The following is a 17,134-nucleotide window of genomic DNA, read 5'->3' on the forward strand; positions in this document are numbered from 1 at the left end:
GTAGGCATATACTGCTCTATTTCTACTAGGTCTTCTAACTGGATGGGCTCTTGTTCTGGAATTGGCATTTCTTCAGCCACTGGCTCCTCCACTTGCACATCCTCATCATTTGTTAGAGGGAGGTCCTCAATAAAATGTCCAAAAAAACTGATATGGTCCACCACATCATCAAATGTTCCAACTCCCACTCTTGGAACTCTCTCCTTGGCGCCAAACAGACAATGTAAACATCTAGGATCCTCCCATTTGCAGGAATAAACTGGATCATATCTACTGCATCTGCATAAGTTGTCACTAGCAAGTACCCAGTGCCTTCCTCTGAGCCTGGGATCCTAAACCAATAGCTTATTGGGCCTCCAGTGTAGCCCAGATCATTGGCCCAGTAATTAAACCCAGTTAGTGACAGCTTATCTGGGTCTACACCATCCACATATACAATTGGGAAAGTACCCCTATTCATGCGCGCCACCATTATTGTGAAACCTACCACCACAATGGATGGCAACTGTAAAAACACCTGGTTCTACAAAGACGGATAGAAAAATTGAATGTCAACAAAGCATCCAACCCCAAAAGCCATATCCATCCAAAAAAAAAAAACAGTAATCATTTACTTCCCCTACTTTCTATGTCAATTATTAATTTTTCATCCCTTTTCATTCAATTCTTCTTATTTCACTTCACCTACTTGTTTCTAGTGGATAAATAGCAAATCAACTGCAACCTACTTATTAACCCCCAAACCTCCATACCAACCGAAGAATACACCTAAACCATCACCAATAGCAGGTTTCAAAACTCTAATCACAATTTCATTTCCCAACCAACCCTAATAGTATGAAATTGGGGTTTATTTGAAAAAGCGGAAAGCGACAACAGAGAAAAGTAGTGATTATGTACAGTACCTCCAAACCCTAGACAATGCGATATTGACTTCCATAAACAAATGTGGAATCTTTGGACCATAATCATTCAAAAATACCATAAATAGAGACAAACCCCTAAAAGGAAAAAAGATCGGTGAAGGTAACCAGGTTTTCCACACCTCCGAAATTGGGTGGATCTTTATCGAGCCTAAAGTACCTCCAGTAGTTCGCCATACTTCGAAAACCCTAAGATTCCTGAATAAAATATCTTGCCACAGATATCCTCTCCTTCCAAACTTCTGCAAATATTCTGCTCTCTCTGTTTCTACATGTTTTTCTGAAGAAGACAACGACAAAGCAAAGCTTTCGGGAAGAAGAAAGAACTTTGACTGTCACTGACCCCGTGTGGACTTCAATATATACATGAATACGGTTTACAAATGTGCTAGTACTATTTTACCCTTCAATTTTTTCACAAAGGCATATGTCATAACGGGGGAAGTAATAGTGTGTATATATTTTAGGTCGGGATTTCAAGTTCATGTACCAAAATGATTTGTTTGAAAATAATGTATCGAAGCTCGGAGTCACCCATTTATCATGTACTGTTGTTAAAAATTTTCCTTTACTTTGTAAAAATTAATTGCAATAATTTTTGAAGAACAATATATAAAAATTATTTAGAAAACATGATGCTGGAATGATTACCGTTATTATTTATCAGAAAATAATTAAATATAATGGAAAGTTTCACATGAATAGTGTTGGGGTATAATAGTCATTTTAGTGGTCAATTTGAGTAAAATATCTTATTTGCCCTTGCACTTAACGGAGGGATAACGGAATATAGACGAAAACACTTTATTGATGTGATTTTGGAAATTCAGGTACCTATTTGATCACTTTGAAAGTCCAGGTACCATTCTGTTTTGTTAGAAAAAGTTCAGACCCCACCTATGCTAAAGACCCAAAAATTATTTTTTTAATTTTTTTAATGGAGGATTGTCAATGCATTAATAAAAGAAAATGCAGATAACAACATATCATGACTCATCCTTGAGGGCTACATCAAAATTGAGCCATGTTATGCTACCCTAAAGCAACCTAAATGTAATTACCTTAGAATGCAACTCTAGTAAACAAAGTAACCAAGATAATGTTAAGATTATGGACCAAAGTCCACCCTAACGTATTCATAAAAATACAGGACCAACCTACTCAGAGGGGGCTTCCTTTGGATCCCAAATACAGACCCATGAGTGAATTGGCCTAAGAACCACAGCTAACACCAGACCAAATAGAAACAAAGCACTAGTCCAAAACATGACCAACATAAACTTCTTTGGCACCCAACCCTCTGAGCACCCAAATAGCCTACGTTCTACCACCATAACAACTCCACACAGTCTTGCTCCCAATCCGGCAAGCCATTTCCACGCTACCGTCGCTTACTGGAAACTCACTCAATCTTGTCTGCTCAACACCATGATAGTTAAATCATGCTTCCAACAACCACCATTGTCTGCATCCAAATCTGAATCAAGCCTCCAGTAGCCAATCCCATAATCACCATCAAAAGGGTTGTTGACCTGATGCAAGGCAAAGCTAAGAGCCTCACATCAGAAAACACCAGCCTAAAATGGCCTTGCTACTCTGATCAAACCCAGCCAGTAGAAGTCGAAAATCTCCTTCAGCCTCCCACGTTTGGGTCGTCGCCTATCCACATCGATGAAGGAACTGATATATAATAATCACCCCCGCAAAAAGGAGATGGAAATGCCTCCCATCAAATGCTGATTGGACTGGCAACAAAAGAGCTTCAAAGCACATAGACGCCAGCCATTGTCGCTCCAAGAGACTCCAAGGAGAATTAGAGATGGCAACAAGTGTCCTGGATAGACATGACACCAAAGACGATGCTGAAATAGCCCCCCATTGAGAATGGAGGAAGGTGCAGAGACGCTAGGCCCAAGGGTTGCACTCACAAAGCACTAAAAGAGCTCTACTATGTTTCATCTTTATTTACTGATGTATCATAAAATTACCTTAAAAGCAAGTCAAAATTATGTAGAATCAATGTTCTAAAAAACGGCCTACGAGCTAGGCGGTAAGGAACCGATCAAATTTTGAACTAGGCGTTGCCCTTAGGCTCTGGGCTACTAGGCCGCCCTAAACCCTAATTTATTCTATATTTTGACTGTTTTTATATTTATAATTAATTTTTAGACTTTAAATGTTTTTATTTTTATTATTATAGGTCATAAAAATAATTTAAAAATTTTAAAAATAAAAACCGCCTAGTCCCCGGGTCACCGCCCGACTAGCACTTAGCGTTTTTTAGAATCTTGTGTAGAATTAAAAATGTTAGTGGTGAAAGTAAAATCATTTATCTTCGTTACAATGTTCAACGTTATTACTTTACTTTTGGTCATCATAAAACTTGTGAGAATCCTTCCTCTTACAAAAAGGAAAAAAAAAAAAATTGTTTTCATTCAAACACTAATTAGTCTATTATACACCCAACAACTTTTACCTCATATACCCTACTTATTTTAGTTCTAATCAAGTAACCACGTGATGTGGTGTGTTGGTCGAATGATCTAATCTGGAACCCCCAGGTCTAGCGTTCGAATCCCAGCTCCATCCGGTGGCCAGCAGATTTGAGGGACCCTTTGGGTTCGTGCGTCTGCGGTGTAGTGAATTAGTTTGGCTTTGCTTGGCTTTCGCCGCAATGTCGGTGCAGGTGTCCTGCCACTGGGATACCACTGCATGGGTGTGTGAGTTACTAACAACTCACACGATAAAAAAAAAGTAACAGAAAAATTACCCCTAATCTTTTTTTTCCCAATTAAGGTAAAAAGAAAAATAAAAACTCAAATGTATGACACTTGTCGATCTGCATGCTTGAGTGGGCCCAAGAAACACCTTCTCGTCTGAAATAGGATGACATCTTCTTTCTAAACCTCGTAACCAAAACGTCATTTGTTAACTTTCCAAGAAAGCTTTTTCAAAAATTACACCCAGACAAAAATTCAAACTCTCTCTCTCTCTCTCTCTCTCTCTCTCTCTTCACTCTCATAGCTTCACATGCTCTTGCTGAGAAAATATGGATAATCCAGACTCGGAAATGAAAGAATTGGAATTGAAGTAGAGGAGCCTAGGTAGAGTCTTCGACTCCTTAAATGTCCAAGCTTCTTCGGTCTTGTTGTTCACTGCGCAGTGGAAGGAGCTTGAAGACCATTTTGAGAACTACCTATATATAATCAGTTAGGAGGTCCAAATACCAATTTAGGAGGTATGAATAAAACCACCCTATAAATAATTGAACTCTCTATATAAGAGAAAAAAAAAATTGTACTCTCTACTTGAGAAAAAAAGAGAGTGAAATTCACACTCTATATTTCCCTTTTTAGTATCTTAACATTATATTTTTACAATTCACATTAAATCTTTACTAGTATCTTAACATTGTATTTTATAATCTATAATACAGAAAGACAAAGTTTAAGATACTAAAAAAGAAAACATAGAACATTGATTGCAAAATGAAAAGTGTGAATTTCACTCTCTAGAAAAAAAAAAACTTGAAGATGAAATTGAAAATATTGGGATGAAACTAAAAAGCCTAGAGGGGGGTGAATTGACTTTTCCTACAGAAACCACAACTTTTCTTTAATTCAAAAAACCTCAACAAGAAACGTTAAAGGATTGAAACATATATATGAATTCCTGAATATAGCAGTGTAGATAAAGTGCATAAAAGAAAGGTAAACACAATCACATAGTAATCAAGAGACACCAGAATTGTTTACGCAGTAAAAACCTCAAAATGAGGAAAACAACTGCGGGGCCTTAACTCTCTAAAGCCCTAGTGAAAACCAATTCACTTAATGGAAAGATACGAGTTCTCGTACAAACAACCAATAGCACTGACCTTGGCTATACTTACTAGACACATTCTAGAAGGTTGTATGATCACGTCTTCATAAATCTTCTCCACTGATGAACTGCTCTCACTGGTAGGATTGACAGGTACTGACCTCGACCTTCAATCTTCTTTGCACATCAACAACTCCAACTGACCTCGAGAGTACTTGACATGCAGTATATGAAAAAGTGTTTGACTCAACAGTCTACTTTAACATGGAACAAGTAGATTACCAATACGATTTGAAGCACATCACTATTCAAAGATGAATAAAGTCTTTTTCTAAATCACGATGGATGAACACAATCTTTTTCACGTCAAAAGACCCAAAAGATGAACGCATTTTCTTGCTGTTTATAATATACAGACTCACCCTAAAACCTTGGACAATAAAGACTCCAAAACCTAATTAACTCCTAATATGGAAGGAACAAATCATAAAAAGATATTCAACAAGTAAACATGATTCTATCCTTAATAAAGACGATAAGACTTAACAGATCAAATAATGTAGAGAAATATCCTTTTAAGACTCAACTAATGAATGTGCACAAAACGAGAAAAAGAAGAAACAATATCCAACGACCTGACCTGACAGGGATTGCAGAATAGATTGCAATCCCAGTATGCATGTAGGTTGACCTTTATGAAAAGCAAATGCATATGCTCTTTACCTGGAGTACTTCGAAGAGTCAGCTGGAGCATTGTATGACCATATATCTCTTCCAGTTTAGCAGACCTATGATTCTAGCTTTTGTATTAGGAATGCCAATATACAATAAAATCTATACTAACAGAAATAAACTGTAATTCATTTGTTTCTCTATTCCAAGTAAGTAAATATGCTATAATTCTAAACACAATGGGTGTTGGGTTTAAGAATCAATTTCTCCGAATCAACTCTTGATTTGTAAGTTTTCCCATTCCAAATAACTGAATAAGTAAACTTTGCTAGAAAAAGAGTTGACTTGAGGAGGAGATATGATTCATGAGTCGTATATAAGACCCGACGCACGTGCCTAAATATCATCGAGACCAAATCCATATGGAGTGTTTGGCAAAGGTGAGGAAGCTACCGCTAAAATACGAACAGCCGCGCACAATAACGCTTTCATAGTCTAAGCGCCACATAAATCCCACCGCTAGTAAAAAGAGTAATTCCGCGGGTCCCACGCAACCAAAGCAAAATCCAAAACGCTGCAGACTGATTGGTCCACGCTGTCCCCGTCAGAGCCCACCCGTATACCTCCCGGCGCACGTTAGCGCAACGCCAGCCATTTCACAACTCTTTCTCACACACGCCACCGTCCATTTCACGAAGCCTTCAATCTTCAGAAGAATTGTCATCGTCTTCTCTCCTTTGGGTAAATACTTCGCAGCTTCCTTGTTCATAGTAATAAATATTCTGCTATAATTATTGTTTTTTTTTTCCTTTTAATTTTGAGAATTTTAGTTTCTGTGTAGCTCAAGCAGTAATCAGAATTATGCTTTCGAATTTTTCAATATATACAGATATTATTTTTTTTCTGACTTTTTGCTCAGTTCAAGCGTAGATAATTAGCTGCTCTTGCTCTAATTGAATATTCCCAATTTTTTGTTTAATTTTAGAATTTTTTGGTATTTTAAGATTTCAATATGAAGTGAGAAATTTGAAGTGTTTGTTGAAGAGGTGTTGCACTGATTTGGGAGTCTGAGTCTGGGAGAATCGTGCCGGGTTCGAAAGCATTGTGGAGAGAGTTTGAGAATCAAGAAATGCCTCAAGCTGGTTCTATGAGGTTGTTGTATGAATGGAGAAGTCACAGTATTCATGGATGCCATAAACAGCCACATGCTGTATGTGAGACTTCCTTGTTGTCTTTTTTTCTTATACATTGCATAAGTGAGTAGCTTTTTATTTTTCTGGAGTGTTAATTGAATGGAATTGAATTTATTTGCACATATTGCAGTGTGGTGTAGGAAAGGGTCGAGTACATATGGTTAGCATCAATCTACCGTCACATGGCTTGGTATGTTTTTTTTTTATTTTTTTTTTATGGATTTCTGAGATTTATGTTCTCTATAATGTCTGGTCTATGATATGGTATGATTCTTATACACATACTTGACACTGGATTGTTTTCGCTTAGTCGAGGTTTTTTTGTTTTGCTTTTCCTTTCCTTTTGTGGCATTGTTGTATGTGCTCTAGAGATTCAGAAATCTGCTCAGTATTCCTTATTTGAAGGTTCTGTGAGGTTTAGGCTTCTGGTGTAGCATATGATATATGCATGCATGTGAATTGAGGGCCAATTTTTCTTAATACAGTCTAAGACGTTCAGAATTCTTTTCCAACATGTGATTGTCGCAACAGGGTGCCTGCAGTCTCCATCTTTTAAGCAGTGTACGTGGCCCAATAGGTCCAGTATCTTCCAGATGTAAAGTTTTCTTGTGTAGATCTGTTTTTATACCAAGTGGAGGAACTGGGGCTCCTGCTCTGAAATCTACTGCTGTAGTTTTAACAAGGTATGGGTTTTTGTTCCTTTGCATACTTAAGTTAATGTATAAGTTGTTTCTTGTTAGTCTTTCTCACATTTATTGCTTATTAAATTATGCTCAGATCACTTAGATGACTTTATTCTATAGTTATCTCATTAGTATGAAATATTTGGTATCTGAAGAAATTTAACATATTGTGCAGGTCTTATGATGCTTTACGTGGAAGCCCTGTTTTCCTTAAATTGATTCAGGCAGTTGCTGTCATTGCTTTTGCTGTTTGGGGTCTTGGGCCCCTGATGCGCATGGGGAGGATTATATTTTTTCAAGTATATAATTTATTATTCTTCTACCATGCGTTGCTTTTAGACAGAGGTTGGTTATTTCTTGAAGTGACTAATTTTTCCTGCAATTTACTTCAGCGGACTGATAGTAGTTGGAAGAAAAGTAGGTCACACTATGCTATGACCTCTTGCATTCAGCCTTTGCTGCTTTGGGGTGGAGCAATGCTTGTATGCAGGTATATTTCCTTATTGGATGAAGTCAGATTCAAATGTTTGTTCGAGTAAAATTTGTCAGAGTTGACTTGTCCAGCTATTTTATCTGCACTGATTAAGACAACCTGCTATTTCAGGGCATTGGATCCTGTAGTTCTACCATCAGAAGCTAGCCAGGCTGTCAAGCAAAGACTTGTAAATTTTTCACAATCATTATCAACAGTGCTGGCGTTTGCCTACTGTTTGTCAAGGTGAGTGCTGTGATGCTACTTTGATGTCTTTTAGAAACCTGTTCATTGCTCTGTGGAGTAGTAATGGGGTTTGATGAGTTAACTTAATATTTGTTTCATATTGAAGTTGTTAACTTGTCCTATTTGTAATAAGTAATTTGAACGTTGAGAATGACCTATCAGTGGTCACAACAATTTTAGTTCTTCTGCCAAGACCTGGTTATTAACCTAATTTCTTGGCATAATTCTTTAACTTTATTAATATCTTCTTAGTCCTATAATCATTGATTTGAAGCGTCCATCTTATCTCGTTGATTGTGGGGGCTCTGGTTTTGGGGTTAAAATTGATTTTCTATTATTGTACTTTTCTCTTTGCAGCTTGAACCAACAAGCACAGAAATTCTTTGCGGAGACAAGTGACCCAAGTGATACCAGAAATGTATGTTTTTGTTCCTTTTAGTTGGCCCTACTTTCTTTATTTGGTGTTTTTCCTTTATTGTTGCGTTGGAACTTGGAAAGATGAACTTCCTTTTCCATTGAGTAATACTGAAAATGAAATGGCATCAGAGCTTACGAAAATAAGTTACGAAAGATTAAGATGAGCAGTTGTAATAAAAGCTCTGATAAAATGCACCTTGTAATTAGCTTCTTTTGAATAAGATTGTCACATATTTTTCCTCTTCGAATCAATTTTCTGCTATTTTTAATTATTTCGTGATAATATTATAGTTTAGCTATCTTGAGGGTAAAAGATTGTTTCTCTTTAGACAGTAATTGTTTTTTGCTTGGGCAGATGGGATTCAATTTTGCTGGCAAAGCTGTTTATACTGCAGTTTGGGTTGCTGCAGTGTCATTGTTTATGGAGTTGCTGGGATTCTCGACCCAGAAATGGCTAACAGCTGGGGGTCTCGGCACAGTATTGCTAACCCTTGCTGGTCGTGAGGTACACATTTTTCTTCCCCTAATATTTGAAATTAAAACAGCTATTATTTCTTGATCATAACCAATCTGGATTATCCAGGTTTATACTCTTGTTATATTTGAGATTCTATTTGAGAATTGTTAAAGCTTTTTTTGATTGTGTACCTTTTTATTTTTTGAACTCAGATATTCACAAACTTCCTTTCCAGTGTAATGATCCATGCCACACGGCCATTTGTTGTCAATGAATGGATTCAGACTAAGATTGAAGGCTATGAGGTTTCTGGTACTGTCGAGGTGTGCATACATCTTTATTAGTAATTCATAAAATTGGAAAAGTAATTACCTGGAAAAACATAAATACATATGCATGGTTACATTGCCTCCACCTTAAAAATAAAAGGGCTCAGTTTGTTTCCCTTGCTAAACAAATACTGCAGTTGAACCTGTCCTTTTTAGTTTTTGATAAACTTGTTATATTTTGTCAGCATGTGGGGTGGTGGTCACCAACAATTATAAGAGGCGATGATCGTGAAGCAGTTCACATTCCAAATCACAAGTTCACTGTGAATGTTGTGAGGAATCTTAGCCAGAAGACTCATTGGCGCATCAAGAACCACATAGCCATTAGTCATTTGGATGTCAATAAAATTAATGTGAGTACTATATCAGTTCACTGTTCTGTTTAAGTTTATGCTTCAAGAAATTTGCGATGGTTCTATCATTCCTGTTCTTTCTTCAGATTATTGTAGCTGATATGCGCAAAGTTTTAGCCAAAAATCCTCAAGTAGAGCAGCAAAGGTTGCATAGAAGAGTTTTTCTGGATAATATTAATCCAGAGAATCAGGCTCTTATGGTAAGGCTGTATGCTCACATTTGTGAGGTTTTTATTGATATTTTATTTTCTAAATGTATAGATGTAATCATGTTTCAATACAGCATGCTCCATTGGACAGACAACATTTGAGAAAAACCTTTTCTATATGTTTCTTTGCCATTGTATTCTGCTCCTTTTTTGCCTTCCTTATATATTTGCTTATCCTTTCCAAAAGTAATTAGTTCTAGCACTTGAGAATATATGAAGGATATTCTTGTATATGTCCATGGTGATTTTATTTATTAAACTCTCATCCAACTCCTTGCATCTGTGTAAAAATTTTGTTTGCTTTCTTAGGATTGTTTTATGGGGTTGGATATGAACATCTGCATGTGGCCAGAGTACAGCCAGAAAACTTCATCTCTTGATATCAATGGAATATACTGATCGGCATATAGATATATACATGGTTGGTCTGTTTGGACTTGTTTACTTTCTTTCCGCATAATGAGTTAAATGTTTATTAGGCATGTTGTTCTCCTTTTCCTGTCACAATCTGAGGTTAACATTCTGTGCATCTAGAAAGTGTAGTAGGGATTTTATTTTTATTTTTTTGTTATTTTGATTCTCTGTGTGTGTGTGTACACTTAATGGTTGTTCCGTATTTCACTTAAATTCTCATAAATTATCCAATTTTATTACAGATTTTGGTATCTTGCTTTGTGAAAACATCTCACATTGAGGAGTATCTCTGCGTGAAGGTAATAGTAAGACTACATTGTTAAAGTTTTATGCAATATGATGCCTCCTCTAAAGAAAAATGATAGTAAAAGTTAAGATAAAAATTGAATTAGATGCCATTACAAATTTGAGGAGGTTTTCTAGAGAAGCTGACTAATAAGTGTAATAACACAAGTAAAGTAGTTGGTTCTTTAGTTCTCAGAAAGCTTTGTGCTTTCAAGTTCGACTGTTTATTTACCTACTGATTCCAGTTAATGATTCTGAGACTTGATGCTGAGAGTTTTTAGGAAAATGGTAGTGCCTCTAACCTTGTGTGGATGTCTAGCAAGGGCTAATTTTAGGATTGACTAACAAAAGAATCAGTGTTAGTGTGTTACCTTTTCAATCAGACTCTAGACAGAGTATATACTTTGTTAGTTTACCAGATGTCCAGCTAGGCCTGAATTGTGTGTTTGTTCATGGATATAACAAGATCATTTGCGTTATCAAGGCTTTCAGATTGGAATGTTGAATATTTATCTCATGTAGAATCTATTAATGCTACAGGAGGCAATACTCTTGGATCTTCTCAGAGTTGTCAGCCATCATCGTGCTCGGCTTGCCACACCCCTCCGCACAGTTCAGAAAGTATATGGTGATGCTGACATGGAAAATGTGCCATTTGCTGACACCATTTTTGGTAGTTCTACGGCACGTACTAATCGTCCATATGTCCTCATTGAGCCATCCTATAGAATCAGTAGTGATGACAAAAGTAAGGCTTCTAATCGCTCAGCAGGTACAAATGGAGACAAGGAAGAACCTATAGCTGGGCCAACACTAACACCTGCGCAAACTGAAGATAAGGCAACTTCAACTTCCAACTCAAGTACAAGTCCCAAGACTTCGCAAATGCCAACATCTGAACTCCAAACACAGAATTTGGCATCTGATGGTTCAGCCCCAGACACCTCTGAAATACTGCAGTCCAAGAATGAGAAGATAAGATATGCAAGGAAGGAGAAGGGAGTTGATTCCAAAAATGTATCCCCAGAAAAGGCGACATCTAAGAAGTCTCCTGTTACTTCATCTGAGATGGGTGGTGGAAAGACGGATATTCCATTGACAACGTTACAGGCAAATCAAGATGGAGAGAAACCTGTTGCATCACCGTCTACAGCTCGCGCTCCCTTAGAAGAGAATATCATTCTCGGTGTTGCCTTGGAGGGCTCAAAGCGGACACTTCCCATTGAGGAAGATATGGCTCCATCTCTTATAGAATCAAAAGAATTCACCGCCAACCGTAATGGCGGCGGGTCTCCTCTTGGCACAGATGTGAAAGATTGATGACTGACTTCTAGAGCCTGGCCAAGTGAATAGCAGAACAAAGAAGGCTACCGATGGCATAATGTTCTTATTAGTGAAAGTGAAAAAATGCATGCCGCTGCGTTTTTGAAGCTGGCATTACATTGTATCCCATGATTGTTTGATAGATTGAAATGAAAATATGTGGGTCATTTTGAAACCATCAGTTTCTCCCATATCCAATATAAACATTTCAATAATTTTTATTGAACCTCTTGTCATCCAAATATCACTTTGGATATAAAACCAAGAGCAAGGTGCCGTATCCACTATCCACTCACGATAATATTAAAGTGTATTAAGAGATGCAACTAGGGTTAGATGAACGAAGCTCAAGTTCACTATGTTGCTAGAAAACAGTCTGGTGCCTTCTGGACAGAACTTTAGCCTATTCAAAATTTTACAAAAATGATCTCAAATAAAGCAGTCACTGTGCTCCTATTGGATTTCTCTTTCACTGGTGTGAACCTAGGCTCGCCATTCAGGCATCAATATACAATAATTACCTAAATGAAGACTACAATAATGACACAACCTACAAAAACCTACTTGTAATTTAAGATTGATGCCAAAGTAAAAGCACAACCTTTGATATTTATGTCAATTAAGCTTGACACATGCAATCAGGAGCAGGATATGTATATATGGATTGCTTCTCCTTTCTCAACTTGATCTGCCCTTGTCTGTTTTTATGCCCTTCCAAAACTGCATGTTGGAATTCTGACCACTGCATGCTCTTATTCAAGAACAGCTTACTCAACAGGGTCATGCTTGGTCTAATAGTCTTCAAGTTCATATAAGCTCGATGACACACCTGATGATACAGATTTGATCATCTCCGTCAGAACTTTGACATTTATATAAGCAAATCTTCCAGTGAAATATGTGATTTTAAAATTGCCATAACAGGCTATTTAGGGCATTACTTTCACTATGTATAAGTACAATCACAGATTTACCTATGTAAATAACTCAACCCCTACAACCTTAAAGAACATAAACATGTACCAAGTATTGAGAGCTTGATAAATCTTACCAGTGCATTGTGCATATTTCCCGGAGAAGCAGAAATGAAGATGTCACTTTGCATGCTCACATAATAGTCAACAGCAGCTAACAGAGAAGCCTTGCCTTCAACCTTAGCCCTTTTCTCGGCGGAGGTAAGGCTCTTCTTATCCTCCAGTAGTGGAAATAATCTTCTCAGAGTTGAGATCCTTGCTTCTCCACCATAAACCTGAAAAAAGGAAAGTAAATTGTTCATCCACTTTTAAACCCCAACTGCTAAGACAATTTCAATTTTTATTGCTAAGTGGCATAAGGAATCATATGAAACCTTTTGTGTTTTTGTTTTCTTGCAGAGAGTAAAAAAAAATTATGATAGAGGTTTGACGCTTTCAATATATTATCTTTTAAACCATTCAAGACATAAAGACTGAACCTATTTAAACTGCTTTTATTAAATCATTCAATCTATAAGAACTGAACCAACTTGCTCTCTTAACAAGGAAAAAAAGGCATTACCCAGCAAAACCTTAGCTGTCAGGCCCTTAATAAACCTATTTAAACTGCTTTTATTAAATCATTCAATCTATAAGAACTGAACCAACTTGCTCTCTTAACAAGGAAAAAAAGGCGTTACCCAGCAAAACCTTAGCTGTCAGGCCCTTAATAACAACATATTTACTCAAGACAAACCTTGTGGGAAGCAAGATAAAGCCGGGTGCTATTGTTGAAGCCCAGAGCTGCTAGCAACAATCCAATCTCTTCAGGCGTCAACGGGCAACGCCCCTGAACTCTCAGCTCCTCATCTGAGAACTGAGATTTTAGGACCCTTCCCTGCCAAATTACTTGTCGATATTTTGCAAGAGCAAGTTTCTCAGCTTTACCGCCACCAAAATCACAGGCGGAATGAGCAGCCATATCCTGTATGAGTATGTGTGGGGAAAGAGGATATAAGCAATTACTAAACCACAAATCAAACAGTTGACTGCAACTAAGTGAAAAGTAACGATATAGGATTTTCCAACATTTATCAACAAACTTTGATTTGACATTTAGCATAGATCCGAAGTTTCAATTTCCCAAAATAGAAAGATGCATATTCCATAGTTCTCAAGATGATACAAAGCAGATGAGGAACATACTTTGTCAAAGCGAAGATGCAAAACAACAAACTTCCCAGCTCCCTGTTTATCAAGGTCATTTGTTCCCTCTTGTGAGTCAGTTTCTGCGTTTTGGATTCTTACAGGAGGGTTGCGGAGACGATTAACAAGGGTTTCTCCCAATTCCCTAATATGAGGAACAAAGGCTAAAGCTTGAAAGTTCACTTTACAACGTAGGCGCTGAATGCTTTCGGGCAAATTGTCGAAAGTTAAACGATGGGAGAACGGGGAAATAGCAGCAACTCCATAACTGTATCAATTGAACAACTTCTGAGTCATAAGAATATATTTATTCAAAATAGTTCCTGAAAGGTGACCATAAAGTTCAAACATGTGCATATACTGAAGGTTGGTAGCTCAGTTGTACAAAAGTAAGATACTTGAACCAGGTCCATAGGATATTTTGGCTAAAATCCAGACAACAGTAATGCAAAAATAAGAGATGCTAAATATTATGTAACTTAAAGCTGGTTGCTTGACAGGTAAACAATATCATCATGATTCATAAAATACTCAAAAATATTGATTGTTCAACCCACCTCTCCCCCAGCCCTTCCCTTATTTACTTAGATAAAGGACATTCAAAAACTTGAGATTGAGTTACCAGGACCAATATGGGCAGGGGATCTAGCTTTATGAACATACATCATATGACAATAGTATATGATATTATGATATTGAACTTAGCATTCTAAAACAGGAAATTGCAACAGGATGAAGTGAAAATTTTAAGCAACAACTTCAAATCTGAAGTAAGAAAGGTTGAAGCATTTACTGACCTCTGCATTATGGGCAAGACATTTTCCAGATACCACTCAGCAGGAGCATGAACAGGTGCCGTTTTAATTCTAGTAGGCCGTATGCCTGTAGCATAATACTCCCTAGAGCTCCAAGAAAACTCACTAGGAAGTTCTTTAACTATAGAAACTTCATTGCGTAGGACTTCTAAAAAGTGATCGACATCAAAAATTTCCTCAAAGGAACTGCAAAGCACATACAGTTCCGCATCAATGGCTCCACTTTGGAGAGAACAATACATTCTAGAAAAGTTCCCAGGTTAACTTACTCACTATATACCTCGAATCTTGCCACACGGGATTAACTTCAAGGTGCGGTAGAACCAGAGTTGCATTCAAGATTTTAGCAACAGCCACCGCATCACAAATCTGTTTGTAAAAGAACCAAATAAAATTGATCAGATATTCTAATTTTACACATCCAATCGGCTACAATGTCGCAGTAAGTAACAAATTCAAGCAAATGGGCATTCTAATGTAACCTCATTATCTATATAAAGTACATTTCTTCCAGTAAGAATTCCCTCATAAAATTTAAAAACTCACCCCCATTTTCTGCTGATTCAAGCCTCCATCAAGGAACACCTGTATATACCCATTTGATCCTTTCGGTTTCGCTGCCAGAAATGAAGTAAATTTCATCAGACAACAATCAATTAAGTGTCATATCACACCCAAAAAAAAAAAAAAAAAAAAACTTGAGCACTCACATGAAGCACTTCTAGGCTCTTCAGGGCAATGCTTCCATCCCTGATTGGGCAGCGGAGCCCAAACCTTGATCTGATGCTCAACGGACTAAACAAATTCAAATTAGAGCAAAAATTGTTAATACCAAAATGGATTAAAGCAAATACGAAATCGAGAGAATAACCGGAACTCACAGATTGGGTTGACAAGGCTGCTTCTAGAAGATGTAAATGCCTGGGCTTTGGAGCATTCCATTCCTGCATTGCATTGTGTTCATATTCAAAAGAATTTAAGAGTTTCCATTAATGGAAAGTTGAAAACTTTTTGAGAGAGGTGACTTACAGAGAAGATGGAAGGAGAGGCGCGGCCCAATGGGCCGAAGAGATTGGGGAAGAAGGTGGGGAAGAGAAGGACGAAGAGGGCAGCCAAGGCGGCTCTCTGAGAGTGGTTGGGGTGGAAGTAGTAGTCTTTGTAGAGCTTCATGGGTTTGATTGGAGAAACCCTGAACTTTCACATATGTGACTGAGAAGAGAAGAGAAGGTGAGAAATGGCAGAGTCTGAGTCGGATCGAAGGTTTAAACGGGGAAGAAGGGAAGGGAAGGATGCATGGAGCTTATGGTGTGGATGTCCTCATTTGGAACGACTTAATGCAAGTCTTCTGCTGGGCCTCATGTGCTGGGCTCAACCCGAAGATAAAGGATGTGACTCTACTCAACTTAGACAGGTTGACCAGGCCCAAAAAGAATTTGCATTTCTAGAGTTCGATAATTAACACTAAATACTGTTTTAATAAGTTCAAATGTTCAATAATGTTTACCCAGTTAGTAACTAAGTAAGAAAATTATATTCAACCACTATTGAATGTAAGTCTAAGGATATGAAAAATTATTTTTAAGTTGAGTTGTTTAGTTTTCAACCGTTGGATGTAAATTAAACAGTGATTGAGTATAATTTCCTTGATTAATTATTGACTGAGTAAACACCACTGTAGCAAGTTATAGATAAAACTGTTATTTTTGATTACCAAGCTATTTTCTAAGACACCAGTTTTTAATTTATTTTAGTTTGTGAAATGGAGAAAGCTCTCAACTGATGCTTCTCTTAATACGAGTTATAGGCGCCACACAGTTTTAAGAATTTTTTTTTTTTTTTTTAGGGAAACTGACAATTCTTATTAAACTTAAGGAGAACTCTCCTTTGTGATTACATTAGAAACAAAATAAGGAGGCACAACGCCCCAAGAAGAAAATTGAAAACTAAAAAGAGCAAATCTAGCTAATTTGTGAGCCACATAGTTGGCTTGACGGTAAGCATGAGTAAAATAAGAACCTAGCATCTCATGGAGACTGAAGATAATGTCATCATACACACGACCTAGAAAGGAAGTATGGGGAATGACACTCTGCTTAGTTGCATTTGCAAGAGTTAGGGAATCTGTCTCAAAAATTACCAGGGAGAGACCATGCTCAATAGCATGTGAGACAGCTACTCTTTCCGCTATAGCTTCAACTTGTTCCGCTGATTCAATTATCATCAGTCAACATCTTAGCACAATGCTGCAACCATTCCTTTAAATCTAAAGCCAATGCTTCACGCGAAAAGCACACCTGTTGTAGACTAGAGTTTGACTGCAACACTTGTTTAGAAAATGTTTACTGACGACAAAAGTGATCAG

General features: G+C 37.4%; 2 protein-coding genes across 4 annotated transcripts; one reads left to right on the top strand and one right to left on the bottom strand.

The window, feature by feature from the left end:
* Positions 1–6,008: 6,008 nt before the first annotated feature.
* On the top strand, positions 6,009–11,998 carry LOC112176421 (mechanosensitive ion channel protein 2, chloroplastic). 3 transcript variants are annotated; one of them, XM_024314337.2, is made up of 14 exons: positions 6,009–6,158; positions 6,462–6,627; positions 6,741–6,800; positions 7,142–7,293; positions 7,469–7,592; positions 7,686–7,783; positions 7,898–8,011; positions 8,369–8,429; positions 8,784–8,933; positions 9,098–9,208; positions 9,400–9,567; positions 9,654–9,767; positions 10,433–10,489; positions 11,016–11,998. In XM_024314337.2, exons 2-14 carry the CDS (start codon positions 6,547–6,549, stop codon positions 11,793–11,795), a joined length of 2,070 nt encoding a protein of 689 aa, XP_024170105.1. In that variant the 5' UTR covers positions 6,009–6,158; positions 6,462–6,546; the 3' UTR covers positions 11,796–11,998. The 3 variants fall into 3 exon arrangements, with proteins under 3 accessions (XP_024170105.1, XP_024170104.1, XP_024170106.1); XM_024314336.2 differs by having other exon boundaries at positions 6,049–6,158; positions 6,422–6,627; XM_024314338.2 differs by lacking the exon at positions 6,009–6,158 and having other exon boundaries at positions 6,286–6,631.
* Positions 11,999–12,175: 177 nt separating this feature from the next.
* Positions 12,176–16,066, bottom strand: LOC112176423 (O-fucosyltransferase 31). Its single transcript, XM_024314343.2, has 10 exons — positions 15,802–16,066; positions 15,654–15,716; positions 15,483–15,567; positions 15,319–15,389; positions 15,053–15,141; positions 14,755–14,958; positions 13,958–14,225; positions 13,509–13,736; positions 12,850–13,047; positions 12,176–12,627 (listed from the first exon to the last, which is right to left on the bottom strand). Exons 1-10 carry the CDS (start codon positions 15,940–15,942, stop codon positions 12,418–12,420), a joined length of 1,557 nt encoding a protein of 518 aa, XP_024170111.1. The 5' UTR covers positions 15,943–16,066; the 3' UTR covers positions 12,176–12,417.
* Between the last annotated feature and the right edge of the window lie 1,068 nt (positions 16,067–17,134).

Source organism: Rosa chinensis, chromosome 7, assembly GCF_002994745.2.
Source record: "Rosa chinensis cultivar Old Blush chromosome 7, RchiOBHm-V2, whole genome shotgun sequence".
Lineage (NCBI taxonomy): Eukaryota > Viridiplantae > Streptophyta > Magnoliopsida > Rosales > Rosaceae > Rosa > Rosa chinensis.

Coding starts and splice junctions, on each gene's coding strand:
- LOC112176421 (XM_024314337.2), top strand. CDS start 6,547: ATGCCTCAAGCTGGTTCTATGAGGTTGTTGTATGAATGGAGAAGTCAC. Junction 7,784..7,897: donor GGAGCAATGCTTGTATGCAG/GTATATTTCCTT, acceptor CTGCTATTTCAG/GGCATTGGATCCTGTAGTTC. Junction 10,490..11,015: donor AGGAGTATCTCTGCGTGAAG/GTAATAGTAAGA, acceptor TTAATGCTACAG/GAGGCAATACTCTTGGATCT.
- LOC112176423 (XM_024314343.2), bottom strand. CDS start 15,942: ATGAAGCTCTACAAAGACTACTACTTCCACCCCAACCACTCTCAGAGA. Junction 15,717..15,801: donor CCTCTCCTTCCATCTTCTCT/GTAAGTCACCTC, acceptor AATGCAATGCAG/GAATGGAATGCTCCAAAGCC. Junction 15,390..15,482: donor AGAGCCTAGAAGTGCTTCAT/GTGAGTGCTCAA, acceptor CATTTCTGGCAG/CGAAACCGAAAGGATCAAAT.